The 27,863-nt window shown below is 42.7% G+C and overlaps 4 protein-coding genes across 6 annotated transcripts in view; all 4 read right to left on the bottom strand.

The window, feature by feature from the left end:
* Positions 1 to 27,863, bottom strand: part of LOC308083072 (engulfment and cell motility protein 2) — a 302,126-nt gene that overhangs the window by 149,215 nt on the left and 125,048 nt on the right. The window lies entirely within an intron of this gene.
* On the bottom strand, positions 1,581 to 5,741 carry LOC308081768 (acidic mammalian chitinase-like; the record flags this gene model as incomplete). Its single annotated transcript, XM_080423392.1, has 11 exons — positions 1,581 to 1,888; positions 2,044 to 2,182; positions 2,273 to 2,392; positions 2,841 to 3,020; positions 3,527 to 3,647; positions 3,784 to 3,914; positions 4,399 to 4,549; positions 4,687 to 4,743; positions 4,838 to 5,039; positions 5,132 to 5,161; positions 5,717 to 5,741. 11 exons carry the CDS (start codon positions 5,739 to 5,741, stop codon positions 1,581 to 1,583), a joined length of 1,464 nt encoding a protein of 487 aa, XP_080279518.1.
* Positions 11,838 to 22,871, bottom strand: LOC308081767 (putative chitinase 10; the record flags this gene model as incomplete). Its single annotated transcript, XM_080423391.1, has 21 exons — positions 11,838 to 12,059; positions 12,266 to 12,433; positions 12,525 to 12,650; positions 13,111 to 13,293; positions 13,391 to 13,511; positions 13,648 to 13,778; positions 14,274 to 14,424; positions 14,548 to 14,604; positions 14,721 to 14,922; positions 15,008 to 15,011; positions 17,099 to 17,454; positions 17,582 to 17,720; positions 17,812 to 17,931; positions 20,040 to 20,219; positions 20,464 to 20,584; positions 20,700 to 20,824; positions 21,461 to 21,611; positions 21,707 to 21,763; positions 21,916 to 22,117; positions 22,219 to 22,248; positions 22,847 to 22,871. The coding sequence occupies 21 exons, from the start codon at positions 22,869 to 22,871 to the stop codon at positions 11,838 to 11,840; spliced, it is 2,871 nt and encodes a 956-aa protein (XP_080279517.1).
* On the bottom strand, positions 23,669 to 27,820 carry LOC308081766 (acidic mammalian chitinase-like; the record flags this gene model as incomplete). The annotated part of the gene is made up of 11 exons (XM_080423390.1): positions 23,669 to 23,997; positions 24,108 to 24,246; positions 24,560 to 24,679; positions 24,847 to 25,026; positions 25,291 to 25,411; positions 25,535 to 25,659; positions 26,426 to 26,576; positions 26,732 to 26,788; positions 26,925 to 27,126; positions 27,213 to 27,242; positions 27,796 to 27,820. The coding sequence occupies 11 exons, from the start codon at positions 27,818 to 27,820 to the stop codon at positions 23,669 to 23,671; spliced, it is 1,479 nt and encodes a 492-aa protein (XP_080279516.1).

Here is a 27,863-nt window from a genome sequence, read left to right as displayed (position 1 = left end):
TTGTAAAAAAAACATACAATGTCATCTACAGCTAAACATTGCTGTCAAGAATGTTTTTGAAAACATTTGAAGCTAGAAATAGACAATGCAGTAACCAAATTTTTTTTCTATTCTATCAACACTTCCCCTTGTTTTCCGAGGCAACCACATTGCACTGGATGCACCTGGCATAAATTAATGGAATACTTTTATTACCGTAAGCAATTCAATCCTTTGTTTTGTTGTTACTTTTGGGTCAATTTATTAATTTATTTATTAAGTAGCTATGTAATAAGCGGGATAATCAATGGGGAGCTGGTCATTATTGAGAAATAAACCCAGACGCTATCGCGTCGGGGTCTAATCACCCTGTATGGGATTATTTCTCAATAATGATCCACTCCCGCATTGATTATCCCTTGCCCATGGTGGTCTTCTTTCCTGACGAAGATCCTTATTTCACTTTCACACTGATTGCAGGAATGGCAACTCTGCACTCTGAAACACCTACTTGCTATGACAGTTTGCCGCTGTATCGAGCAAAGCTACACTCTTTGATTAATACTCTTGTTTGTGTAAGTCATGGGTGTATTATTAACCCATTAAGACCCGTGGCCGATTCGATTCTACAAATGCCTTCTAAATCATTAGTTCTCAAACTTTTTCGTAATTCAAAATCACACTTTCAAGATTTTTCTAAACATTTCCAAAAAAGCAGATGTGCAAGCTTGCGGCGCAGCACGGTGTGCCGCGCGTGAGCTTGTATGTCCAAGGCTAAAATCTGAAATGACACAGATGTTTTCCTGGTTTTAATGGGTTGAAAGATGGTCTGAATTATTTGAATGAATTTTGACACCTCGGGAGGAAAGCATTATGTTGGGAAAAAACAACTTGTTGTAGGCAGGAAAATATGTGTAGTTGGGTTTCCCCTGAAAAGCTTCTTAATTGAAGCATAATTTTTATACAGGATCGTTTGTTATTACACAGATGTAGTAATGTAGTTAAGTTTTAAAAAAAATCTAGCTGTTTTGCCTTGTCCCCCGCAACTACTGTATATATATGTATGTATGTATGTACAGTATATATATATATATATATGTATGTATGTATGTATGTATGTATGTATGTATGTATGTATATATAATAATAATTCCAAATATAATAATTATTATCATTTTAGAAATACATAATGTGCAGTTTGTTTTTGTTCTGTGATCTTTCTAGGGGTTTAATACTTTTTGTTACTATCTTTAATCTTTCTAATTCATGTATTTTGTACACTGTCATGCATGTATGCCACCTTGACCGCTGTGATGTGTATGTGAGAAAATGTAAGACGATGATCATGATAACGATGATGATTCCCTATCTGTGATACTCTCTTATACTGCAATAAAAACGTTGTTGTACTGTTTGTTTTAAGAATGTATTAACAATCAAGTGGAGACATAACGACTGGATGAGAGAAAGGCAGACAAGAAATGTAGTCAGTCTTGTTTTTTTTTTATCCCATAATTTATTTTATTTCCAACAGCAATCACGAGACAGCATGGTCTTGGATTGCCCAGAACAACTTAGACAATTTGGAACTATGACCTCGTTCAAGCCCAGTTGCAGCAGTTGCAGCTGGTGTCGAACACAAGGCCAGAAGCACAGTTCTGCTGGTAGGTACGTCCCTGGGAGCACTGGTAGTAGTGGTTCTTGTTGGTGGGGTCTGGGTAGAGTCCGCTAGTCTTGCCTGCGCAAAATCCAGATCCTCCACTGCTTCCTCCACCTCCACTAGGCTGGGGCTGAGGTTTTGGCTGGGGCTGGGGCTGAGGCTTGGGCTGGGGCTGAGGCTGTGGCTGGGGCTGTGGCTGGGGCTGGGGCTTGGGGAATGGTGGCAGAGGTTGTTGGCGAGATGTGCAGCCTGCATTAGAGATAGAGGACAAAGTGGATATACGGTATGTCAGGAGATGTACGTAACTCTGATGGAATCTGTGTAGAAATATTAAATACAAAAAATTAATATTAAAGCATGCATCCCGTTTTGTACGTGTGTGAGTGTAAGATAGTGCATGTTACCAGCTCCGGCTCCCAGGCCAGTCTTGAGGGTGCTGATCAGTGGGAATTTTCCAGCATTACAGAAGGTGCCGCTGAAGTCATCCATGTCCATACTCCAGACAAAACCTCCTCCAAAACCACTCTTCTTCAGCCAGTCAGCCTGTAGACGGACCGAGTGGTTAAAAGTAAGTGCGGAAACAGTAGACAATGGCTACAAATCTAAACAATATGTCAAACACAAATTTTGCACCTTGATCTGGTAGCTCTTGGGGTTGTCGTATCCAACCCAGATACTGCTACTGTAGGAATAAGGCACATCCTGGATGGCATCCCAGGCCTGAGTGGCTCCCTTATTAATGAAGTCGCAGATCTGAAGAGAAGATTCAAGGTTCAAAGTGCTTTATTGTCACATGCATGCACAATACAGCCTATAGCAACATGGCAAGCAGCAAAAAAAATCTACTCTAAGCTTCCTCAACAGTGGGGAAGAAAACGAAGGTATGTCTGAATAAAAATAGGGAAATTTGTTTAAATAAGACGCAGGCACGCACGCACGCCCACACACACACACACACACACACACACACACACACACACACACACACACACACACACACACACACACACACACACACACACACACACACACACACACACACACACACACACACACACACACACACCACTTAGCCACTTGAACCCTTGCATTGTGGGCATTGTCATAATTGGCAAACTTTCTGTGAAAGTAGGTGAACATTAGCCCAAAATAGCCAATTTGTAGACTCACAACGTGTCATGGATTTAAGTGGAATAAATACCTCATAGTAGGACCAGAATCCAGTATTTAGGGTGTAAGGTCCACGAGGTCCAGGTCCAGCATCGTAAGAACCGATAGCAGTACCACCAGAAATGCCAAAGTTGTGACCATAGGAGGCAAAACCAACAAGCAGCTTCTCAGCTGGGGCACCCATGCTCTTCCAGTAGTTCATAGTCCAGTCCTATGGACAACAGTCATTCTTTAAATTCTTTACAGTACAGATATTCATCCACGCAGTACCACGATACAAATGTAGAGAGGAACCTCCTCACTCACCAGCAGTGGTGTAAAGTAACTAAGTGCATTTACTTAAGTACTGCACTTTTTACTTTAGTGGAGTATTGCCAATTTTCAATACTTTTACATCTACTCCACAACATCTCTGAGGAAAATACTGTACTTTTACGTCACTACAATATTTGACAACTTTAGTTACTAGTTACTTTGCAGATATACATTATATCATAAAACATACATTACATTAACCACTTCAGCCCTATTTTATACATAGGCTATGCAACGCGTTGTGAGCTTGTAGATCGGCTATTTTCAAACATTTTAGTACTTTTACTTTTGGTACTTGAAGTATATTTTGAACACAGGCCTTGTAACAGAGTATTTCTACATTGAGATATTGATACTTTTACTCAAGTAAAAAATGTGAGTACTTTTTCCACCACTGCTCACCACATTGTAGTATTCACGATACCATCCCTTGTCAACTGGGTCCTTGAACAGGGGGCTGTTCTCTGTAAGAGTGTTGCCACTCTGGTAGTCGTAGGTCATCACATGCAAGTAGTCCACGGTACTGGTAAAAGGACATCAGGAGTAAAGGTTTTGCTGGTTCATGGCTAAAGAAGGGTTCCGCTGTGTGTATGTTTGTGCTTTAATCCCATACTATGTGCTTGGTGATGAATGTGTGTTGGTGTGTTGTCTATACTGACGCTCCGAGCTTGGGAATCTGGTCCTTGTATGCAGAGTCGATGTTCATCCTTCCACCAGCGACGGCAGCGGTGAGCATCAGACGAGGACGGCTGGTCTGCGTACCTTCAGCCTCAAAGGCAGCCACCATCTCCTGCAGAGAGAGACACCGGGATGGTGAAGGAGAATGATGAGGGTGTCAGTAGCCTATTATCCTCAAGGATGGCTTCATTTATTTCACTCTTACTTCTATGTATACTGTTGCAACTTTTTTAGGGATTCTATTTAGCAATATCTATTCTCTCATGTGACATATCTATGTCTTCCAGACTGGAAGGGTGGCGGATGGCCTTCCCACGGGGAAGGCAGGAAGTTTACTCGTAGAAACTGACTGTGAACCTCCAAAAGCACTTTCACTTCTTTCACAAGGCGAAGGTGAAACCAGCCTGATGGAGATATGTGCCCTGCGGAGCGCTTCATTGTAGTTCTTGTTGTTTTGTTTTAGTATTTTGTTTCCCAACTCAGATTTTGACTGACTTTAAGTGTATTATTGTATTGGGAAATATTTTCATAACTATTATACAGTTGTGGCAGAGGTCAAAATGTGTTGCTTCCACTTATCATGATAGAAGGCTGACCTGACACAGGGTAGTGAAGAGCTCCACGGTAGGTCCAGCTGGGTACTCCCAGTCAATATCCAGACCATCAAAGTCATACTGACGCAGGAACTTGATCACGCTGGTGATGAAGATCTGACGGGTACCAGCACTGCCCACCATGTTCACGAACCTGGTGTGGGGGAGAGAGAGAGAGAGAGAGAGAGAGAGAGAGAGAGAGAGAGAGAGAGAGACACACACACAAGGGCTTTTTACCCATTCCTGAGGCTCCTGTCACTGGAGTTATTGATCGTCTTGTTTAATACTCACGGTGTGGTGCCCATGCCCCATCCGCCAATGGCCATGAGGGTCTTCAGGTTAGTATTCCTGAAAAAAAACAAAAAACTCTGAGTTCTCACACCTTTGCCTATGTGCGTGCGTGCGTGCGTGCGTGTGTGTGTGTGTGCGTGCGTCTGCTCACTGGTTCTTGAGAGCCTGAAACTCTTGAAAGAATTGCACATCGTTCTTCTCGGTGGTCGTGATCATGTGATCTTTCATTCCAGCGAAGGCATAGATGATGTGGTCACAGAGACATGGATCAATGTCCTTGGGCGTCATAGCTCCTCTACCGGGACGGTGCTGTCCCCAGTTGGTGAAATAACAGGAGAGGATGTAGGAGGATCCTACAAGATACGAGAGACATAGTTAGAGCTGTTGCTTTCTTATCCTGCCTTGTGTGAGAGTAGAGTATCACACGAAATGGACAAAGTCTTACCTAGCTGCACATGCAGCAGGAGAGCCAGTCCTGCAGAAAAAGAGATAAAGGTGGAGAGTCAGTGAGAGAGAGAGGTTGGTTCAGTGAGGAAAAGCACTCAGACGTAAAGCTGTAGTCCTTAACTTTAATTTCCTACCCAGCATGTGAACACAAAGTAATACCGCTCTTTCCAGATGGAATCCAATGGACCCCAATGGAAACAAGACCACTAGGACTTTTTTGGTGTTATCCTTTTAGACAAAGTGTTTGACTGTACTCGTGCTGTTTTTACATTTCTGTCTAATAAAAGATTCAATCATTCAATCAATCAATCCCTGCTTGATGGCCAGGGGAGATTATGAGCTTCAGGCAGTACTACTTGCCTCTCCAGTAGCTGTACTTCCTGACATGTTCTAAATGTCTTAAAATAATTTCCACAGCTCAAAAATATGTATTAAATCAAGCATACATTTTCCTTTAAGCATCATATGAATCATAATGTTAAACAGTGTATTTAATCACAAGAATAGATTCTGTTTCAAGTTAGCGTTAATTCCCTCTGCAAAGACAACGGGAGAATTTGCCCTCAACAGTTTCTCAGCTTACCAACGCAAATGAGAAGCTTCCCCATGTTGCCTCAGTACAACTAACTGACGGCCAGAAGCCTCTTATATACAGTCCTTTCCTCTCCTTATCTGTAAACCATGTTTGTTTTGGCTTCATTATTCTGCTAGATCAGCAGTCACACAATTAATTTGCTTGGTCAGGAGTTGCCCTTTCTATTTTCCATGTGGCTTTGCTACTGTACTTTAATTTTGCTGATAACTTTCAAGTCAAATAAAGGTTATCATTAATAACATTTTTTTACACATTCCAACGCATAACAACAACACTTTTGCATGGCTTCAAAAACGACATTTGTGGAAGTTTTAATTTCACTTTTTCAAGGTTAAAGTATAATACTGTACTGGACACAACAAACCATACATTAATACTTGTCTAGTCCCAGCTTCCGACATGTACAGTATCACACATAAAAAAACAGTAATGGCTTATTTCCTATATTTTGTATTTGTTTACCTTTTCTCATTTTCTCATATTATACACAATGTACCAAACTTATCTGAATAATTGAGTCAATATTGGTTAAACCTCACTGAGTCCTTAAAGTTATACATTGCAAGTCCACAAATAACGATTTTTAGCAGCCTCTGCTGGTCATTACCGTCACTGCAAGTTGCGTTACCCAGAATTCCATTTGTTTTCACCGGAAGACGGAAGCGTTTCAAAAAGCGTTCTTTTAATTGTTTTATACTATCTGTGGATCGTTTCTCTTAGCCAGTGGAGCTTTAGTTACCGTGAGCTGTGTTTTCTTTTTCTGTTTTTTTTCCGATCTTCAAATCATACAATCTCTTAAAATCAGCGTGAGTTTCCTTTTTGTTATTAGCGCGGTAGTTCCTGGCCAAACAGGAAACCGGTGCGGTAGTTCCTGGCCAAACAGGAAACCGGTGCCTTTCCGCTTCCGTTTTCCGGCTACATGACGTCATTTTTGCGGGAAAGACACCCCTATCACCGTTCAATAGAAAATATATGTATAAAAGGCTTTCGGGGGTGAAATTCATGGAGTGGGTGTTGTGAAACTTTTGCCACTCACAAAAGATATACAATTTAACTTTAGTTTTGTTGAAAAAGTTACCAAGTATTACTTTAAAGGACAATTCTGGGCAAAAATAACACAAACCTATTTTCCTATAATTATTGTTTTGTGTAAAAGTTTGAATCTGTTGCTCATGGTATGCAGTAGCTGCCCCAGCCCACCAGCTGTTTAGTCTATCTACAATATGTCTCACAAAACCGTAATTTAGTTTTCACAGACAGTGAAAGATGGTTAGTCAAACAGACACCTAATGGTTGTTTACCTCAAGGAAGTGACCATTGTTGCCCAGCGAGCTCTCAGTCAGAACAAAGGCGTGCAAAGTGCGCCACACAATGGTTTGCTGCTGCATCAAGCAAGGTGGTATGTACATGCACAATGCAGAAAGCTCCACATCGAGCTCTGTGCATCACAGTCAAAGTTCAACCTTGCTGAACTATGTGATGAATCCACGTGTGGCCAATAGTCAAGGGAAACAAAGCATTCAGCCAGGTACGGAAAGGAAACTGGAGGTGAAAAGTGGAGATGGTCACAGGGCCGCATTAAGGCCCCTCAGGGCCGTGGAACTACACCAAATCAAAGGCCCCCCCTCAACATTAATCGGACAATATTGGGTGCGTTCACGCGCACGTGCGTTTGGTGCACGTGCCACCGCCAGCACGATCGGTGCTGACACAGGCACTGGGCACAGCCTTTCCAACTTCAGTCTATGCTATAACTACAGTGTCTATCATTACAAATTACGTTTATTATTAAGGAGGTTACTTTATGGTCATTACAGTCGTAGGCTACTAGACATATGGTGATGAGATGGGTAACAAATGTTTCATATTTATTTTCTTATTCTTCATAAGAAATTCAACAATTCAAGTTTAGAATTGAGAAAACAATACTCAGCAGAGATGGGAAAAGTACTACTCACTTTCTTTACTTAAAGCAGAAGTAGCCTCAGATACATTTACTTATGTAAAAAGCGACTTTAGTAAAAGTACTCATTCAACTAATTACTCAAGTAAAAGTACAAAAGTACAGGCTCTGAAATATACTTGAAAAGTTAAAGCAAAAAGACCTATTGAAGTCTACCGCAGTGGTTCTCAACCTTTTTACCACCTCAGAAAATAATATTATGGCTCACCATTATGACTGACTGATGTTAAAATACAGTAGGTAGACCTACTACCCCATCCTATTCAGCTATTTGCACAGTACAAATGTATTAAGAATATTTCATTTAGATTTTCACAGTGTACATTATGGTAGCACTAAGACAGACAGACAGACAGACAGACATAGATGACATTAACAACTGTGAGCTACATTATTCAAACACAGCACGTGAAATACAGTCTAAGCTAAGCCTACTTCAAACTAGCTCCATAAAGAACCTCTCACTCCGCTATTGTATAGCGGAGTGAGAGGTTCTTTATGGAGCTAACTTCAAACAAACAAACACACACACACATCTTCATTGTTAGATTAACTCACCATGCTGCGCCGAGGTTCAAAGAGTTTAACGCACGGCACTTCCAAAGTTTGTACAATGTTTAAGTCACAGGAGCTGGTTTTCATATCGTAAATATGAACGTTGGCCCAAATCTTGCGTTTAATCCACATGGTTCTTGTTTATTTGTGTTGCTGTCACAGACCATGATAGCAGAGTAAAACTGGTTAACAGAAACAAACTTACCCTAAAAGCGGAGGATTTCAAAATAAGAGCCGCTTGTAAAGATTACTCGACAGTAGTTTTATTTTTTTGTTTACTTACAGGAAGTAGAAGTGACACATCAGTACCAGCGACGGTATGCAAGAGGTTTGCATCTGTTCTGCCGCGCAACATTAAAACTAAAGCAACATATGTTTCTAAATATATATAATTCACACAGCAGGGCCCGAATGTATACATTTTTATAAATAATAATAATAAGAATATATATAATATTAAAATAAAATAATATAAATAAAATAAAATTTACAATAATATATATATATTTTTAAATACATAATTCACACAGGGCCCCTGCAGGCTGCAGGCCGTGGAACACAAGTTCCACTAAGTTCCGCGGTTAATGCGGCCCTGGAGATGGATAAAAATGGAAAAGAGTCAGACTGTATTGTCTTTTATCCTTGAACATTTTTAAGCAACATTATCTATGATTTGTAGGTTTTATGCAATCTAAATTAAATAAATTAAGGGAAAAATCTAGTATTGAAAGATGGATGGTCTGAATTCCCTGAATTATTTGCAACAGGTTTGCATTCATATTGAGACCTCAGGCGGAAAGCGCTGTTTTGGAAACTTCACCTATGTTTTAACAGCTTGTTGTTCGTAGTAATTGCTATGCGTTCCCCATCAATAGCTCTCCATTATATCTGCTATTTTCAAATAAAATCTTGGGGAAAACTTATAATAAGCCGACCTGACAACACTGGCTGCAGGCACCATAACTCACATCAAGCTGCAGCATCATCAAATAAGGCCACACCGAATAGTTAAACTCTTTAGTCTACCAAATTCACCCTGAGACAAAGAGCAGGGCACGGCAGCCAAAAACACAAGAACTGTAACGCACACACCAACATTGCACTGCGTAAAGACGCACAGCACCAGCGCACAGCAGCAGCTGCCCAATTAATTGACCAAACTAAAGCACAATAGAATAGAATAAAATAATAGTACTATGTTCTACCTTATTGAATGAGCAGCTGTCGCATCAGTGCGCTTTCGGTCGATGATGCAGTCCTTGTCCAAAGACACAAGAGTCTCTTTTTCAATTGCCATCAGCATAAAGGCCTCGAGGTGTTCCTGTGATGCTGTGCTCCTCAGACGTTTTTTGATTAATTTTAATGTGGAAAAGCTTCGCTCACATGCAAATTGAGTCACATCTTCCGTAGCAGTGGTGCTACAAGTGCTAGCACTGACAGCAGCAGCAGCAGCACCTTTCCTTTTTTGTTTTGTTTTCTCTCCATTTCACCTGCCAGTTGAATCCACCTGCTTGCATTCTATTGTATTATAAGTATTCCCGCCCGGCTTTTTTTGAAGTGGTTTACGTCAAACGTACGGAGCAAACCACTTGAGCAGGGGCCGGGGGGAACAGAGTCTCCACCTCCCCTCCACCAAAGTGTCACTATCACTTCAACCCCCCTATGAAATGTAGTGAATGGACCGGGCCGGCCAATTTCTCTTAAAGGGCCGGTGGGCGGTGGCCCGGTGCAGGGCTGGGTGTTTTTTTTATTTTTTTTTAGCTTGGCTTGGCCCCAGACTGCCCCAGACTGCCCGGCCCTTCTGGCATCTGCCAGAAGTGCCAGACCGTCCAATCCGGGCCTGTCTTCAGACCTATTAAAGTTTCTTGATTGAGATGATATGTTCTTCTGTTATGTTATGTTAAATTTACTATAATCTTTTATGATTGGGGTCAATTTGACCACAGCAATTAAAAACTCCAGAAATGTAGTATACTCAATGGCCTTCGGCCATGTCTAGTACAACCCTCATGCCTTGATGTATTTTTAAGTGCTTTCCCGGGAATTTACCAGTGTACAACTGCATATTCCAGGTATAGCTGGACTGTGCATCACATGCTTCCTATGTTTTAATAAAGCAATAAGCCATTAGAGATCACACTTTAGCGAGTATTTATAATGGCTGAAGGGCGTAGCGAGGCACAAGGCGTTAGCCGAGTGCCTCCGACCCTATAGCCATTATAAAATCGAGGTAAACTGAGACCTCACGTACGTGGCTTATTGCTTTTCTAAAACGGTAAAAAATATGGCAACATGAAAATCATAGACACGTCCCAATTAAAACCACTCTTAATATTTCACTACAAGAACAACTTCTACAAGAAAGTAGTTCCCGGCTACCAGGAAGAGCCACTTCCTCCTGACAGAGACTAGTGCCTGTTTACTCAGCCAGTCCATTGAGATGGCTGGGTGCTGTACGTTAACTTTTCACATAAAGAAACAAAACATATCTGTTAGCTCAATCTCATTGTAACTAAGATATTCCATAGAAATTCGTATTTCTTTAAAGCCAGATATAGCTACTACGTCTTTGAACTTCCCGTGTAAACTGCTAGCCTAGCTACTTAGCCTTGCAACCGAGAATCCAGCACAGATCCGCTGGATCACTGTAGAAACAAAGAACGCACCTGTGATTCATATACAGCTGATCTAAGGAGTAGATTATAGTGTTTTCTCAACACACTCTGACTCCCAAAATTGCCTATTGTGACTTCTTGGGACAAATGTGGCCAAACGTCAACATGTGACCCTGCGGGGGTACCAGCGGGATCACATGTTGACGTCCCGATCACTTCCGCACTTCAGGAATGTGGAAGTGCTGCACGTCTACTAAACGGAAACCAGCTAATCAGAAAACAAAGTTTTGGGATGTTTGGAGCCTTGTTTTTAAGGCCTTGGAGGTGTTGTGATACCATGAAGTCCATGCATAATCATAATGACCTTGAATGAGGGCCCCTGCAAGAATCTTCAGAGTATTCTTACTGACTAGACGATCAATCCTCCACAAATAGCGTGTTGTTTGGTTGACATTTTTGATCACTTTTTCTGCGTTTTTGTTACCAGAGAGGTTTGCCTCCAAGATGGAGCCCAGGTAGGTAATTTCATCCTTTCTTTTGATGACATCATCACCCACTTTGATCGTGAAACTCTCTGCCTTGCTAAGGTTAGGACTGGACCCAAAGAGGATGGATTCAGTTTTACCCAAGTGTAAAACATGGCTGACAGCATGTGTGGTGGGGGCTGAAACCATTTTGATGACATTAGCGTACTAACGTACTAAATAACCTGCACATGGGACCCACTGTATCTACAGTATCCTACGCCACTCGCTTGGAACTTTTCGAAATTGATTAACACTCAAGTGGAGTCATAATGGCTGGATTAGAAAAAGGCAGATGAGAAAAATAGAATAACTTAGAAAGTCCTGGTTGTTTTCAATCCCATTTTATTTCCACCTTCATGTGACAGTGTGGTCTTTGATTAACAGAATATTTACATCAAGCTCCAATACACCTAAACATCAACCAAGACAAAGTGGAACCATGACCCCGTTCAAGCCCAGTTGCAGCAGTTGCAGCTGGTGTCGAACACAAGGCCAGAAGCGCAGTTCTGCTGATAGGTACGTCCCTGGGCGCACTGGTAGTAGTGGTTCTTGTTGGTGGGGTCTGGGTAGAGTCCGTTACTCTTGCCAGCGCAGAATCCAGATCCTCCACTGCTTCCTCCACCACCTCCACTAGGCTGGGGCTGAGGTTTGGGCTGGGGCTGGGGCTGGGGCTGAGGCTTGGGCTGGGGCTGGGGCTGTGGCTGTGGCTGGGGCTGTGGCTGTGGCTGTGGCTTGGGGAATGGTGGCAGAGGTTGTTGGCGAGATGTGCAGCCTGTATTTGAGATAGAGGACAAAGTGGATAATACTGTATATGTCAGGAGATGTAACTCTGATGGAGTCTGTGTAGAAATATTAAAGCATGCATTTGGTTTTGTACGTGTGTGAGTGTAAGATAGTGCATGTTACCAGCTCCGGCTCCCAAGCCAGTCTTGAGGGTGCTGATCAGTGGGAATTTTCCAGCATTACAGAAGGTGCCGGTGAAGTCATCCATGTCCATACTCCAGACAAAACCTCCTCCAAAACCACTCTTCTTCAGCCAGTCAGACTGTAGACGGACAGGGTGGTTTAAAAAAAATTGCGGAAACAGTAGAGAGTGGCTACAAATCTGAACAATATGTCAAATACTAATTTTGCACCTTGATCTGCAAGCTCTTGGGGTTGTCGTATCCAACCCAGATACTGCTTTTGAGGTTGTAGGCATAAGGCACATCCTGGACAGCATCCCAGGCCTGAGTGGCTCCCTTATTAATGAAGTCACAGATCTGATAGAAAAGATTTAGATTCATGTTTCACGGTGTCACATGAATGCACAAAACAGCCTATATAGCAACATGGCAAGCAGCGAAATTCCCCAACAATGTGGAAGAAAAGGTAAGTCTGAATACAAATAGGGAAATTCATTTAAATAAGACCATCGTGTCTTGACTCGAGCGTGTGCGCATACAAGCTTAAAACGCTTAAAAAAGTAAAATAAGCAATAATTGAGAATAGAAACAGCGATAAAAGGGGGGGGGCTTATTTAATGATTATAGTGCCAAGTGCGTGCACACACACACACGCACACACACGCACACACGCGCGCACAACACACACACACACACACACACACACACACACACACACACACACACACACACACACAAACACACACACACACACACACACACACCATTTAGCCACTTAGCCACTTGAACCCTAGCATTGAAGTGGTTAAATAAATACCTCATAGTAGGACCAGAATCCAGTATTTAGGGTGAAAGGTCCACGAGGTCCAGGTCCAGCATCGTAAGAACCGATAGCAGTTTGGCCACCAGAAATGCCAAAGTTGTGCCCATAGGAGGCAAAACCAACCAGCAGCTTCTCAGCTGGGGCACCCATGCTCTTCCAGTAGTTCATGGTCCAGTCCTATGGACAACAGCCATACTTTAAATTCTTTACAGTACAGATCTATGCAGTACCACGATACAAATGTGACCAAATACAGAGGAACCTCCTCACTCACCACATTGTAGTATTCACGATACCATCCCTTGTCAACTGGGTCCTTGAACAGGGGGCTGTTCTCTGTAAGAGTGTCGCCACTCTGGTAGTCGTAGGTCATCACATGCAAGTAGTCCACGGTACTGGTAAAAGGACATCAGGAGTAAAGGTTTTGCTGGTTCATGGCTAAAGAAGGGTTCCACTGTGTGTATGTTTGTGCTTTAATCCCATACTATGTGCTTGGTGATGAATGTGTGTTGGTGTGTTGTCTATACTGACGCTCCGAGCTTGGGAATCTGGTCCTTGTATGCAGAGTCGATGTTCATCCTTCCACCAGCGACGGCAGCGGTGAGCATCAGACGAGGACGGCTGGTCTGCGTACCTTCAGCCTCAAAGGCAGCCACCATCTCCTGCAGAGAGAGACACCGGGATGGTGAAGGAGAATGATGAGGGTGTCAGTAGCCTATTAACCTCAAGGATGGCTTCATTTATTTCACTCTTACTTCTATGTATACTGTTGCACCTTTTTTAGGGATTCTATTTAGCAATATCTATTTTCTCATGTGACATATCTATGTCTTCCAGACTGGAAGGCTGGCGGATGGCCTTCCCACGGGGAAGGCAGGAAGTTTACTCGTAGAAACTGACTGTGAACCTCCAAAAGCACCTTCACTTCTTTCACAAGGCGAAGGTGAAACCAGCCTGATGGAGATATGTGCCCTGCGGAACGCTTCATTCTAGTTCTTGTTGTTTTGTTTTAATATTTTGTTTCCCAACTCAGATTTTGACTGACTTTAAGTGTATACTTGTATTACAGTAGGAAATATTTTCATAACTATTATACAGTTGTGGTTGTGGCAGAGGTCAAAATGTGTTGCTTCCACTTATCATGATAGAAGGCTGACCTGACACAGGGTAGTGAAGAGCTCCACGGTAGGTCCAGCTGGGTACTCCCAGTCGATATCCAGACCATCAAAGTCATACTGACGCAGGAACTTGATCACGCTGGTGATGAAGATCTGACGGGTAGCAGGACTGCCCACCATGTTCACGAACCTGGTGGGGGGGGGACAGAGAGAGAGACAGAGAGAGAGAGAGAGAGAGAGTCACACAAGGGCTTTTTACCCGTTCCTGAGGCTCCTGTCACTGGAGTAATTGATCGTCTTGTTTAATACTCACGGTGTGGTGCCCATGCCCCATCCACCAATGGCCATGAGGGTCTTCAGGTTAGTATTCCTGAAAAAAACAAACAAAAAAACAAACGCTCTGAGTTCTCACACCTTTGCGTGTGTGCGTGTGTGTGTGAGTGCGTGAGTGCGTGCGTGCGTGCGTGCATGCGTGCGTCTGCTCACTGGTTCTTGAGAGCCTGAAACTCTTGAAAGAATTGCACGTCGTTCTTCTCGATGGTCGTGATCATGTGATCTTTCATTCCAGCGAAGGCATAGATGATGTGGTCACAGAGACATGGATCGATGTCCTTGGGCGTCATAGCTCCTCTACCGGGACGGTGCTGTCCCCAGTTGGTGAAATAACAGGAGAGGATGTAAGAGGATCCTACAAGGTACGAGAGACACAGTTAGAGCTGTTACACTTTCTTATTCTGCCATTTGAGTATCACACCAAATGGACAAAGTCTTACCTAGCTGCACATGCAGCAGGAGAGCCAGTCCTGCAGAAAGAAAGATAAAGGCAGAGAGTCAGTGAGAGAGAGAGGTTGGTTCAGTGAGGAAAAGCACTCAGACGTAAAGCTGCAGTCCGTAATTTCCTATACCCAGCATGTGAACACAAAGTAACACCGCTCTTTTCAGATGGAATCCCTGCTTGGCCAGGGGAGATTATGAGCGTCGGCAGTACTACTTGCCTTACCAGTAGCAGCTGTACTTCCTGACATGTTCTAAATGTCTTCCACAGCTCAAAAATATGTACTGATATCAAGCATACATTTGCATTTAAGCATCATATGAATCATAATGTTAAACAATGTATTTAATCACAAGAATAGATTCTGTTTCAAGTTAGCGTTAATTTCCTCTGCAAAGACAACGGAGAATTTGCTCTCAACAATTTCTCAGCTTACCAACGCAGATGAGAAGCTTCCCCATGTTGCCTCAGTACAACTAACTGACGGCCAGAAGCCTCTTATATACAGTCCTTTCCTCTCCTTATCTGTAAACCATGTTTGTTCTGGCTTCATTATTCTGCTAGATCAGCAATCACAGTCACATTAATTTGCTTGGTCAGGAGTTGCCCTTTCTATTTTCCACTGGCTTTGCTACTGTACATTAATTGTGCTGATAACTTTCAACTGTCATTCAATAATTATATGATTTCTTTGCTGACAAATATAAGTCAAATAAAGGTTATCATTAATAACAATGTTTACACACATTCCACCACATAACAATAACACTTTTGCATGGCTTCAAAAACAGCATTTGTGGAAGTTTGAATTTCACGTTTTCAAGGTTAAAGGATAATACCATACTGGACGCAACGAACCATACATTAATACTTGTCTAGTCCCAGCTTCCGACAAGTACAGTATCGCACATAAAAAATAAATCAGTAATGGCTTATTTCCTATATTTTGTATTCGTTAACATTTTCTCATTTTCTGAAGTCAATACAAAAATTACCAAACTTACCTGAATAATTGAGTCAATATCGGGTAAACCTCAGTGAGTCCTTAACGGACAATTCTGGGCAAAAACGACATAAACCTATTTTCCGATTATTATTGTTTTGTGTAAAAGTTTGAATCCGTTGCTCCTGGTATGCAGTAGCTGCCCCAGCCCAAACACCTAAAGGTTGTTTACCTCAAGGAAGCGACCATTGTTGCCCAGCGAGCTCTCAGAACAAAGGCCCGCAAAGTGCGCCACACAATGGTTTACTGCTACATCAAGTAAAGTGGTATGTATGCACAATGCAGAGAGCTCCACATTGAGCTCTGTGCATCGCAGTCAAAGTTCAACCTTGCTTAACTTTGTGCACTGTGATGAATCCACCAGGCATTCATCCAGGTACGGAAAGGAAACTGGAAGTGGAAAGTGGAGATGGATAAAAATGGAAATGAGTTAACATTTTAACCAACATTATTTATTATTTTTAGGTTTTATGGTATCTAAATAAAATTTAGTATAAGACAATACTTAATGCTCAAAGGTAATTGCTAAAACCATTTTTCCCATACATCCCATATTGTAGCTAGTTGGTCATGCAGTTGTCGGCCCTACTTTGTGTCTCTGTCATCAAAGCATATGACTTGGGAATGTCTGTAGAAACAAAGGCTGGAAATATTGCCCTTACGGTGTCAGCATCTCAATGACATGACTTGTACACTCCTTATTCAATTAATGGTGTTACAAAGAGCTCAAATGCCATGTCTTAGACATGGCTGACAGCACGTGTGGTGGGGGCTGAAACCATTTTGATGACATTAGCTGCAGTTTACGTCCTAAATAGCCTGCACATGGGACCCACTGTATCTAGTATCCTACGCCACTCGCTTGGAACTTTTCGAAGTTGAATAACACTCATAATGGAGTCAGAATGGCTGGATTAGAAAAAGGCAGATGAGAAAAATAACTTGGAAAGTCCTGGTTGTTTTGAATCCCATTTTATTTCCATCATCATGAGACAGTGTGGTCTTTGATTAACAGACCATTTACACCAGGCTCCAATACACCTAAAGAACAACGAAGACAAAGTGAAACCATGACCTCCTTCAAGCCCAGTTGCAGCAGTTGCAGCTGGTATCGAACACGAGGCCAGCAGCGCAGTTCTCTTCATAGGTGCGTCCCTGGGCACAGTTGTAATAGTGGTTCTTGTTGGTGGGGTCTGGGTAGAGTCCGTCACTCTTGCCAGCACACCATCCAGATCCTCCACTGCTTCCTCCACCACCTCCACTAGGCTTTGGCTGGGGCTGGGGCTGGGGCTGAGGCTGTGGTTTGGGCTGGGGCTGGGGCTGGTGCTGGGGCTGGTGCTGGGGCTGGGGCTGGGGCTGGGGCTGGGGCTGGGGCTGGGGCTGGTGAGCTGGGTGCTTGGTGGGGGTGACTGGGGGAAGAGGTTGTGGGCGAGCTTTGCATTCTGCATGAAAGATAGAGGAAAAAGAGTATACAGTATGTCAAGAGATGTAACTCTGATGGTGACTGTGTAGAAATATTAAATAATGTGTGTAGTTTTGTATGGGTGTGTGCATTAGAGTGCATGTTACCAGCCCCGGCTCCCAGGCCAGTCTTGAGGGTGCTGATCAGTGGGAATTTTCCCGCGTGACAGAAGGTGCCGCTGAAGTCATCCATGTCCAGACTCCAGACAAAACCTCCACCAAAACCACTCTTCTTCAACCAGTCAACCTGTAGATGGGCCAAGAGGTTAAAAAGTACGATAGGAAACAGTAGATAGTGGCTAGAAATCTGAACAATATGTTAAAAACAAATTTTGCACCTTGATCTGGTAGCTCTTGGCATTGTCGTATCCAACCCAGGTCTGGGTGTTGTAGGCATAAGGCACATCCTGGATGGCATCCCAGGCCTGAGTGGCTCCTTTATTAATGAAGTCACAGATCTGGAATAAGGTACAGATTCAGGTTCACGGTTCAAGGTGATGTATAATTGTACATGCATGTACAATACAGCCTATAGCAACATGACAGGCAGCAACATTCTTGCGCTTCGAACTTCCTCAACAGTGAGGAAAAAACTGAAATAAGGTAGAAATGCAATAAGTCTGAATAAAAATAGGGTAAACTAGAAAAATGTGCTCCTCTGAGAAGATAAAGCTATTTAACACTTATTTTAACATAAAAATATCACTTACCCTAATTTTAACTTTAAGTCCTGTCTCTTATAAATAGGGTGCACTGGTCACTTCACGCAACACCACGGCGTTCCGCCAGTTATTGTCTCCGCCAGGAGACTATGTTTTCATTCCCGTCCATCCGTGTGTCCGCCAAGCTAACATTGGTCAAGCTCCACGTGACACGTGACAATATGTTGAAAGGGTGTGCTCTGATTGGCTAGCGAGACGCATGACGAAATAGAGACATAAATAGGTGTGTCACTTCAAAAAATCATCTATATTTTTTTAAGTGAGCCTCCATCAGCCAAGCTAACATTGGTCAAGTGACACGTGACAATATGTAATATTGACAGGACTAATGGAGAGTATCTTTTCCTCTGCGTCCGTCTCTGTATGTGTCCGTCTGAGAACACCCAACATTGGTCAAGCTTCACGTGACATCAGAATATGTAATATAAATAGGTAAGACAGGATCAATCAGGAACAGTACTTTCCAGTACAAATTACCCGTCCGTGCGTGTGTGTGTCCGTCTGAGAACACCTAACATTGGTCAAGTTTCACGTCATTTATATTTTTTGAAGTGAGCTTCCATCAGCCAAGCTAACATTGGTCAAGTGACACGTGACAATATGTAATATTGACAGGATTAATGGAGAGTATCTTTTCCTCTCCGTCCGTCTCTGTATGTGTCCGTCTGAGAACACCCAACATTGGTCAAGCTTCACGTGACATCACAATATGTAATAGAAATAGGTAAGACAGGATCAATCAGGAACAGTACTTTCCAGAACAAATTACCCGACCGTGTGTGTGTGTCCGTCTGAGAACACCTAACATTGGTCAAGTTTCACGTGACATCACAATATGTAATATAAATAGCTTAGACAGGATCAATCAGGAACAGTACTTTACAGTACAAACTGAGATCACAGCTGAGATCACACAGCTGTGTGATCTTTAAGTTTTAAGTTTTACCTTTAAGTTTTAGAAATCATTTTTAGATTCAGCCTCAGATCTAAATGCGTAGTAACAATGGCTGTTTGATGGTTGATTTTATTGTGGTTGCTTGCCACCTCTGTATCTCATTAGTTATTGCTATAATAATATAATTGCAATGATATAGTAACATTTTAAGTAAGAATTAGAACATTCCCAGAAAACTATGGTTAAAGATAGGGTAAGTGATTTCCTTTGATTAAAATAGCACGGGTCTGCTGGCGGAGACTTGTGCTCCGAGGAGCACATTTTCTAGTTTAAATTTTTTTTGCAGGATCACACGCACGCACAAACGCATATGCACCGGCGTGCACTTGCGTGCCCGCGAGCATGCGTTCCCATTCTATGGTCACACACCTCTACTACTGTAGTAGGCTACCCAATACCGCTGTTGTAGCCTGCCACGCAGATTAGTTGTTGGTAAGGTAGCTACCAAAATCCATTAAAGATCTCTACACCCATACCCAAACTCAAAACTAAACTGACGTCAAAATACAAATTGAGCATAGTTTAACTCCTTGAACAACTTGGTAGTAGCATCCTCTGCCCCCAGCCCCCACCCCTCCTTTCTCTGTAAATAATACCTGTTGATGCTATGGGTTTTCTACCAATATTTATTGTATTGTATTGTATTACTGATGAATTGAGTACAAGTACCACAATGGCAACAATGCTTTTTGTGTTATCCTTTTAGCATAACCTGCAGCAACTGTATCTGTACCGTCAACAAACCTACTAATAAAGTATTCAATCAATCAATCAATCAATCAATCAAAAAAGGCTATAATATGCGTGCACATCTGATATTACCGGTAACACCGGTGTTGTGATGAGTTCATTAATTGTTAGGAAAATCTCCACACCACGGCAACCCTACCTCGTAGTAGGACCAGAATCCTTGCTGCTTGGTAAAGGGACCAGCACCTCCAGGTCCATTGTTGAAAGAACCAATAGCAGTGTCGGAACCCACCCCAAAGGTGTGGCCATAGGTGGCGAAACCAACCAGCAGTTTCTCAGCTGGGGCGCCCTGGCTCTTCCAGTAGTTCATAGCATAATCCTATGGACGAGGAAGCATACTGGCATCAACAGTCAGTCTTTGCCGTATACAGACATTCATACAGTATAACGCCCGGGATTCGAACCTTGGTCTCCCATGTGGAAAGCCAACATCTTAACCGCTAGCCTAAAAAGCAATTTCCCCTTGGTCAGGGGAGATCTTAGGCTTTTGGTCATCTGAGCCACTACTGCTACACATTACACACATGTACAAATGTACAGATGGAACCTCCTCAGTCACTCACCACATTGTAATATTTACGCATCCAAACAACGTCAACTGGGTCCTTGAACAGGGGGCTGTTCTCTGTAAGAGTGTTGGAAGCCTCGTAATCATAGGTCATCACATGGAAGTAGTCCAGGACACTGGTAAAAGGACGTCAGGAGTCAGGGTTTTGCTGGTTTATTTCTAAAGAGGTGTTCCCCTATGGGTGTGTTTGTATGTTAATGTTCTTAATGTCTGTGTTTTATCTATACTGACGCTCCGAGCTGGGGAATCTGGTATCCAGAGTCGATGTTTGGCTTTCCACCAGCGACAGCAGCGGTGAGCATCAGACGAGGACGGTTGGTCTGCTTACCTTCAGCCTCAAAGGCAGCCATCAGTTCCTGAAGAGAGAGACAGGAGGTGGTGATGGAGAAAGATGACAGCGTCAGTATTATTATTAATGATGGCTTTATCTATCTCTTTCTTCTATTCAATGTATATTGTTGCAATATTTTAGGGATATCTATTTAGGGATATTCTGTTTAAGGAAATAGGTAGCTGATATATTGCACTTTTACCTTAGCGCTAGGTATACTCTTGGTTGCTTGTTTTTGCAGAAAATGCACTAAATACTTCTGGTGATTAGTAGTTTTCGTTCCCTACCTATGTTGAATACACTTATTGTAAGTCGCTTTGGATAAAAGCGTCTGCTAAATGACTGTAATGTAATGTAATGTAATATCTATTTAGCAATCTATTCTCATGTGACATGTCTTTCATTCTTGTTTTTGTACTTTTTATTTCCCAATTAACTCAGTACAGCAGGAGAGCAATTTCCAGCAAGATGAATAAAGTTCAATCTGAACGTCAGTACTGTAGATCTGCATTTATTAAACTGAGACACAGTCCCAGTAAGTGATACTGTACTGTATATCCCTGAGAGAATGTAAAACCATAAGATGTACACAGAATTAAGGCTGGACAGGGACAACATGAAGCATATGTTATTTTAGGCTTTAACGTGATAGAAGTCAGACCTGACACAAAACAGTGAAGAGCTCCTTGGTAGCTCCGCGGGGGTACTCCCAGTCGATATCCAGACCATCAAACCCGTACTGACGCAGAAACTTGATCACGCTGCTGATGAAGGTCTGACGGGTTGCTGGACTGGACACCATTACTGTGAACCTGGAGAGAGAGGGAGAGAGAGAGAGAGAAGAGTCATAAGAGTGCTTTGACCGATTCCTAATCTCCTGGAATTGATCCTCTTGTTTGATACTCACTTATAGGTACCCATGCCCCATCCACCAATGGCCAGCAGGGTCTTCAGGTTACTGTTCCTGCAGAAAAGGAAAAAAGAACTCTTGAGTTCACACTCCACTGTGTGTGTGTGTGTGGGTGTGGGTGTGGGTGTGTGTGTGTGTGTGTGTGTGTGTGTGTGCGCGCGCGTGCGTGTGTGCGTGTGTGTGTATGTATGTGTGTGTCTGCTCACTGGTTCTTGAAAGCCTGGAACTCTGCGTAGAACTGCTCATCGTCCTTCTCTGTGGTCGTGATCATGTTATTTTCCATTCCAGCGAAGGCATAGATGAGGTGGTCACAGAGACATGGGTCAATGTCCTTGGGCGTCATAGCTCCTCTACCAGGACGGTGCTGTCCCCAATTGGTGAAATAACAAGAGAGGATGTAGGAGGATCCTACAAGGTACGAAAGAAAGAAAGACCCAGTTAGGGCTTGTTGTCGTCGTTTTTTTTAGTCTGGCGTTTGAGAGTATTGAACCAAGGGGACAAGTTCTTACCTAGCTGCACGTGCAGCAGGAGAGCCAGTCCTGTAGAAAGTCATACAAGCAGAAAGAGTGAGAGAGACCGAGGGAGAGAGAAAAAGAAAGAGAGAAAGAGAAAGAGGGAGAGGAAAATGGGAGTTAGATGGTTCCGTAAGGAAAAGCAGTTAGACTGGCAGCTGCAATCTGTTAGTTTCATGTCCATATACCGGGATTTAAACCATACTGCATGGGAGACTAAATTGATGCCGCTCTTGTAAGATGGATGCCCTGCATGGCCAGGGGAGATTTAGTGTGTTCATGAGCTTCAGGTATCAGCTATTCAGTATTCAGTGGTTGATACTACTCATCAACCAGAAAGTGTGTTTCCTGACACCATGGTCTGCATTGTTTAATGGAAGATAGTTAGACCACCTCCAACCACTGAAGATGTACTAGTTATTATTGTATTAACATGCTGTACCATACAGACTGTTATACAATTAAAATTAAAAAAATTAAAAGTTCCAGAATGCAGCTTTAATAAGGATTTATATATTACATGTACAACAAATATGTATCATTGAATAGGCTGTTATGCATGAAGTTAATTTCCTCTGCAAAAACAAAGGGAGAATTTATACTCAACAACAATTTCTCAGCTTACCAACGCAGATCAGAAGCTTGCCCATGTTGCCTCTGTACAACTAACCAAAGGCCAGAAGCCTGTTATATAGGTTCCATTCCTCTCCATATCAGTAAACCATGTTTGATCTGGCTTAATTATTCTGATAAATCAGCAGTCACCTCATTCATTTGCTTGGTCAGGAGTTGCACTTGTTATTTTCCACTGCCGTTACTAATTGTCCTGATAACGTTCAAGTGCAATTCAATAATGATGTTGTGCTGACAAGTAGAAGTGAAATAAAGGTTGTCATACGTTTTTATTTTAGTGTAGTGTTTATTTGTTTTGATACATTCCACCATACAAACATGTCAAAATCTGTAATTGATTGTTTTTGACCAACGTTTATGTTAGATTTGTAGGTTTTATGCAATGTATCACTTTGTGATCTTGATATGGATTTAATATTATTTCAACTATTTTAAAGTAAGAAAGTAAGTATATTGTATAATCTAATGTCAACGGCTGTCCATAGCTGTATGATGTGTACGTGAGAATATGTAAGATGATGAAAATAATGATGATGATGATTTCCTATCTGTGATCCTTTGTTCTACTGTAATAAACAATTTGTATTGTATTGTTTGGATCTTTTCGTAAATGATTAACAGTCAAGTGGAGACATACCATCTGGATGAGAGAAAGGCAGATAAGAAAAATAACTTAGACGGTCCCAGCTGCTTTGAATATAATTTTACCAATTTATTTTATTTCCGTCAGTGACCACAAGACAACATGGTCTTGGATTACCCAGCTCCAATATACCTAAAGAACAACGAAGACAAAGTGGAAACATGACCTCGTTCAAGGCCAGTTGCAGCAGTTGCAGCTGGTATCGAACACGAGGCCAGCAGCGCAGTTCTCTTCATAGGTACGTCCCTGGGCGCAGTTGTAGTAGTGGTTCTTGTTGGTGGGGTCTGGGTAGAGTCCGCTAGTCTTGCCAGCGCAGAATCCAGATCCTCCACTGCTTCCTCCACCTCCACTAGGCTGGGGCTTGGGCTGAGGCTTGGGCTGAGGCTTGGGCTGAGGCTTGGGCTGGGGCTTGGGTTGGGGTTTTGGCTGGGGTTTGGGCTGGGGTTGGGGAGCAGGGGCTGGAGTGACTGGGGGCAGAGGTTGTGGGGGAGATGTGCAGCCTGCATGAAAGATAGAGGACAAAGAGGATGTCAAGAGATGGAACTCTGATTTTGTGTGGAAATATTAAAGAATGTGTGTGTATGTATGCGCTTATTTGAGTGCATGTTACCAGCTCCGACTCCCAAGCCATTCTTGAGGGTGCTGATCAGTGGGAATCTTCCAGCGTGACAGAAGGTGCCGCTGAAGTCATCCATGTCCAGACTCCAGACAAAACCCCCACCAAAACCATTCTTCTTCAGCCAGTCAACCTATGGGGCGGCCATAGCTGAGTGGTTAGTGAGCCCGCCTAGGGAACCAGCTGGCCCTGGTTGCCCCAGGTTCGATTCCAGGCTATCCCAGCATATGTGCCGATGATATGAAATTTGTCCCTGAGCAAGACTCTTAACCCCAATTGCTCACAGGTTCTCATAGGAAACAAGACCGCAAGGACTTTCATGAACGACCTGTTAAAAGGAATTATCCTTATCCTTATAGATGGGCCAAGAGGTTAATAAAAGAAGTACGACAGGAAACAGTAGATAGTGGCTACACATCTGAACAATATGCTAATTAAGTTTGCACCTTGATCTGGTAGCTCTTGACATTGTCGTATCCAACCCAGGTCTGGGTGTTGTAGGCATAAGGCACATCCTGGACGGCATCCCAGGCCTGAGTAGCTCCTTTATTAATGAAGTCACAGATCTGAAATAAGGTACAGATTCAGGTTCAAGGTTCAAGGTGCTTTATCTTCACATGCAAAATTATTTTGCTCTGAGTTTCCTCAACTGAAATAAGGGAAAAGGTAAAAAAGATTATGATTAAAAAAAAACTGGTGTTGTGATGAGTTCTCCACACCACGGCAACCCTACCTCATAGTAGGACCAGAATCCTTGCTGCTTGGTAAAGGGACCAGGACCTCCATATCCCTTGTTGGGAGAACCAATAGCAGTTTCGGAACCCACCAAATAGGTGTGGCCATAGGTGGCGAAACCAACCAGCAGCTTCTCAGCTGGAGCACCCTGGCTCTTCCAGTAGTTCATAGCATAATCCTATGGACAAGGAAACATACTGGCATCAACAGCCACTCTTTACCGTGAACAGACATTCATACATAATGTAATGCTCGGGATTCGAACATGGGTCTCCTGTGTGGAAAGCCAACATCTTAACCACTAGCCGAAAGGGGAATTCCCCGTTGGTCAGGGGGAGATATAGGTTTTTGGTCATCAGGCAGAGGCTCTGAGCTACTACTGCTACACATACAATAACACATTAAATGTATTTATGTACAGATGGAACCTCTCTTCACTCACCACATTGTAATATTTACGCATCCAAATCTCGTCAACTGGGTCCTTGAACAGGGGGCTGTTCTCTGTAAGAGTGTTGAAAGCCTCGAAGTCATAGGTCATCACATGGATATAATCCAGGACACTGGTAAAAGGACGTCAGGAGTCAGGGTTTTGCTGGTTTATTTCTAAAGAGGTGTTCCCCTATGGGTGTGCTTGTATGTTAATCCCTGTATGTTCTTAATGTCTGTGTTTTATCTATACTGACGCTCCGAGCTGGGGGATCTGGTATGCTTTGTCGATGGTATCCTTTCCACCAGAGACAGCGGCGGTGAGCATCAGACGAGGGCGGTTGATCTGCTTACCTTCAGCCTCAAAAGCAGCCACCAGTTCCTGAAGAGAGACAGGAGGAGAAAGATGAGGGCGTCAGTATTATTTTTAAGGATGGCTTTGTAATCGAAATTTTAGAATGCCAATCTGTTCAAAAGCGACTTCTACACTACTCTCTGTGTCAGCATAATCTGTCCTAAATACAAGGTCGTCCGTAACTTAACGAGTCAGATTTATTATATATTGTACTGTCTGTCACTTAGTATAGTCTGTTCATATTTATCTCCATTTAGGGAGAGCATCTCTGTGGATAAGAGGTGTTCAAGATGACACTTCAGGAGGCTTCTGCCCTGAGGGGCTGCTAGCCCAGGCCAGGAAGCCTGATGCTATGATCTGTAATGTTGGTTCTCTGCTTGAATATTCGTCAATACACTGTCAACACTTCAACCTGACTGGATGTTAATATTTTCCATAATAGCTTTATCTATCTCTTACTTCTATTTAATTTATAGTGTTGCAATGTGACATGTCTTCAATTCTTGTTGTTTTGGTACTTTTTATTTCCCAACTCAGTACAGCAGGAGAGCAATTTTCTGCAAGATGAATAAAGTTCAATCTGCCATGACGTGAATGTCAGTACTGTAGCTCTGCATTTATAAAACCGAGACACAGTCCCAGTAAGTGATACTGCACTGTATATCCCTGAGATAATTCAATATTTTATGTACACCATAAGATGTACACAGAGAATTAAGGCTGGACAGGGACATAACAACGTGAAGTAGCCTATATTATGTTATTTTAGGCTTTAACGTGATAGAAGCCTGACCTGACACAGGACAGTGAAGAGCTCCTTGGTAGGTCCGTTGGGGAACTCCCAATCGATATCCAGACCATCAAACCCGTACTGACGGAGAAACTTGATCACGCTGCCGATGAAGGTCTGACGGTTAGCAGGACTGGATGTCATTTCTGTGAACCTGGAGAGAGAGAGAGAGAGAGAGAGAGAGAGAGAGAGAGAGAGAGAGAGAGAGAGAAAGAGGGAGAGAAAGAAAGAGGGAGAGAGAGAAGAGTCATAAGAGTGCTTTTGCCCATTTCTTAATCTCCTGGAATTGATCCTCTTGTTAATACTCACTTCCAGCCGCCCATGCCCCATCCACCAATGGCCATTAGGGTCTTCAGGTTACTGTTTCTGCAGAACAAAAAAAAGAAAACACGCTGAGTTCACACTCCTCTGTGTGTGTGTGTGTGTGTGTGTGTGTGTGTGTGTGTGTGTGTGTGTGTGTGTGTGTGTGTGTGTGTGTGTGTGTGTGTGTGTGTCTGCTCACTGTTTCTTGAAAGCCTGGAACTCTGCAAAGAACTGCACATCGTCCTTCTCAGTGGTCGTGATCATGCTATTTTCCATTCCAGCGAAGGCGTAGATGAGGTGGTCACAGAGACATGGGTCAATGTTGGAGGGCATGAACTTCCCTGCACCGGGACGGTGCTGTCCCCAGTTGGTGAAATAACAGGAGAGGATGTAGGAGGATCCTACAAGGCACGACAGACACAGTTAGGGCTTGTTGCTGTTTTATTCTGTCTTTTGAGAGTATCGAACCAAAGGAACAAGTTCTTACCTAGCTGCACGTGCAGCAGGAGAGCCAGTCCTGTAGAAAGAGTCATACAAGCAGAAAGAGAGAGAGAGAGAGAGAGAGAGAGAGAGAGAGAGAGAGAGAGAGAGGAAAAAAGGGGGTTGGTTGGTTCAGTAAGGAAAAGCAGTTAGACTTACTGCTGCAAACTGTAAGTTTCATGTCTATTCCGGGATTTGAGCCCATACTGCTAAATTTATGCCGCTCTTTGCCTATGAATTGAATACCAAGGCCCTCATTGGAAACAAGTCCGCAAGGACTTTTATGAACGGACCTGTTAGACAAAGTATTTTAAATGTAACTGTGCTGTTTTACATTTTTTGCCTAATAAAATATTCAATCAATCAATGGTAAGATGGATGCCCTACTTGGCCAGGTGAGATTGTGTTCATGAGCGTCAGATAATACTATTCATCAAACAGTAAGTGTGCTTCCTGACACCATTGTCATTACATACACAAACATATGTATTATTTAAGTATGAATAAGTTGTTAAGCATCATATGAAGTTAATTTCCTCTGCAAAAACAAATTTATAGAATTTATACTCAACAACAATTTCTCAGCTTACCAACGCAGATCAGAAGCTTGCCCATGTTGCCTCTGTACAACTAACTGAAGGCCAGAAGCCTCTTATAT

Source organism: Gymnoscopelus braueri (genome assembly GCF_963280865.1).
Source record: "Gymnoscopelus braueri genome assembly, chromosome: 3".
Taxonomy (NCBI): Eukaryota; Metazoa; Chordata; class Actinopteri; order Myctophiformes; family Myctophidae; genus Gymnoscopelus; species Gymnoscopelus braueri.
Note: the sequence above shows the minus strand (reverse complement) of the source record. Positions and strands in the feature narration are given on the sequence as shown.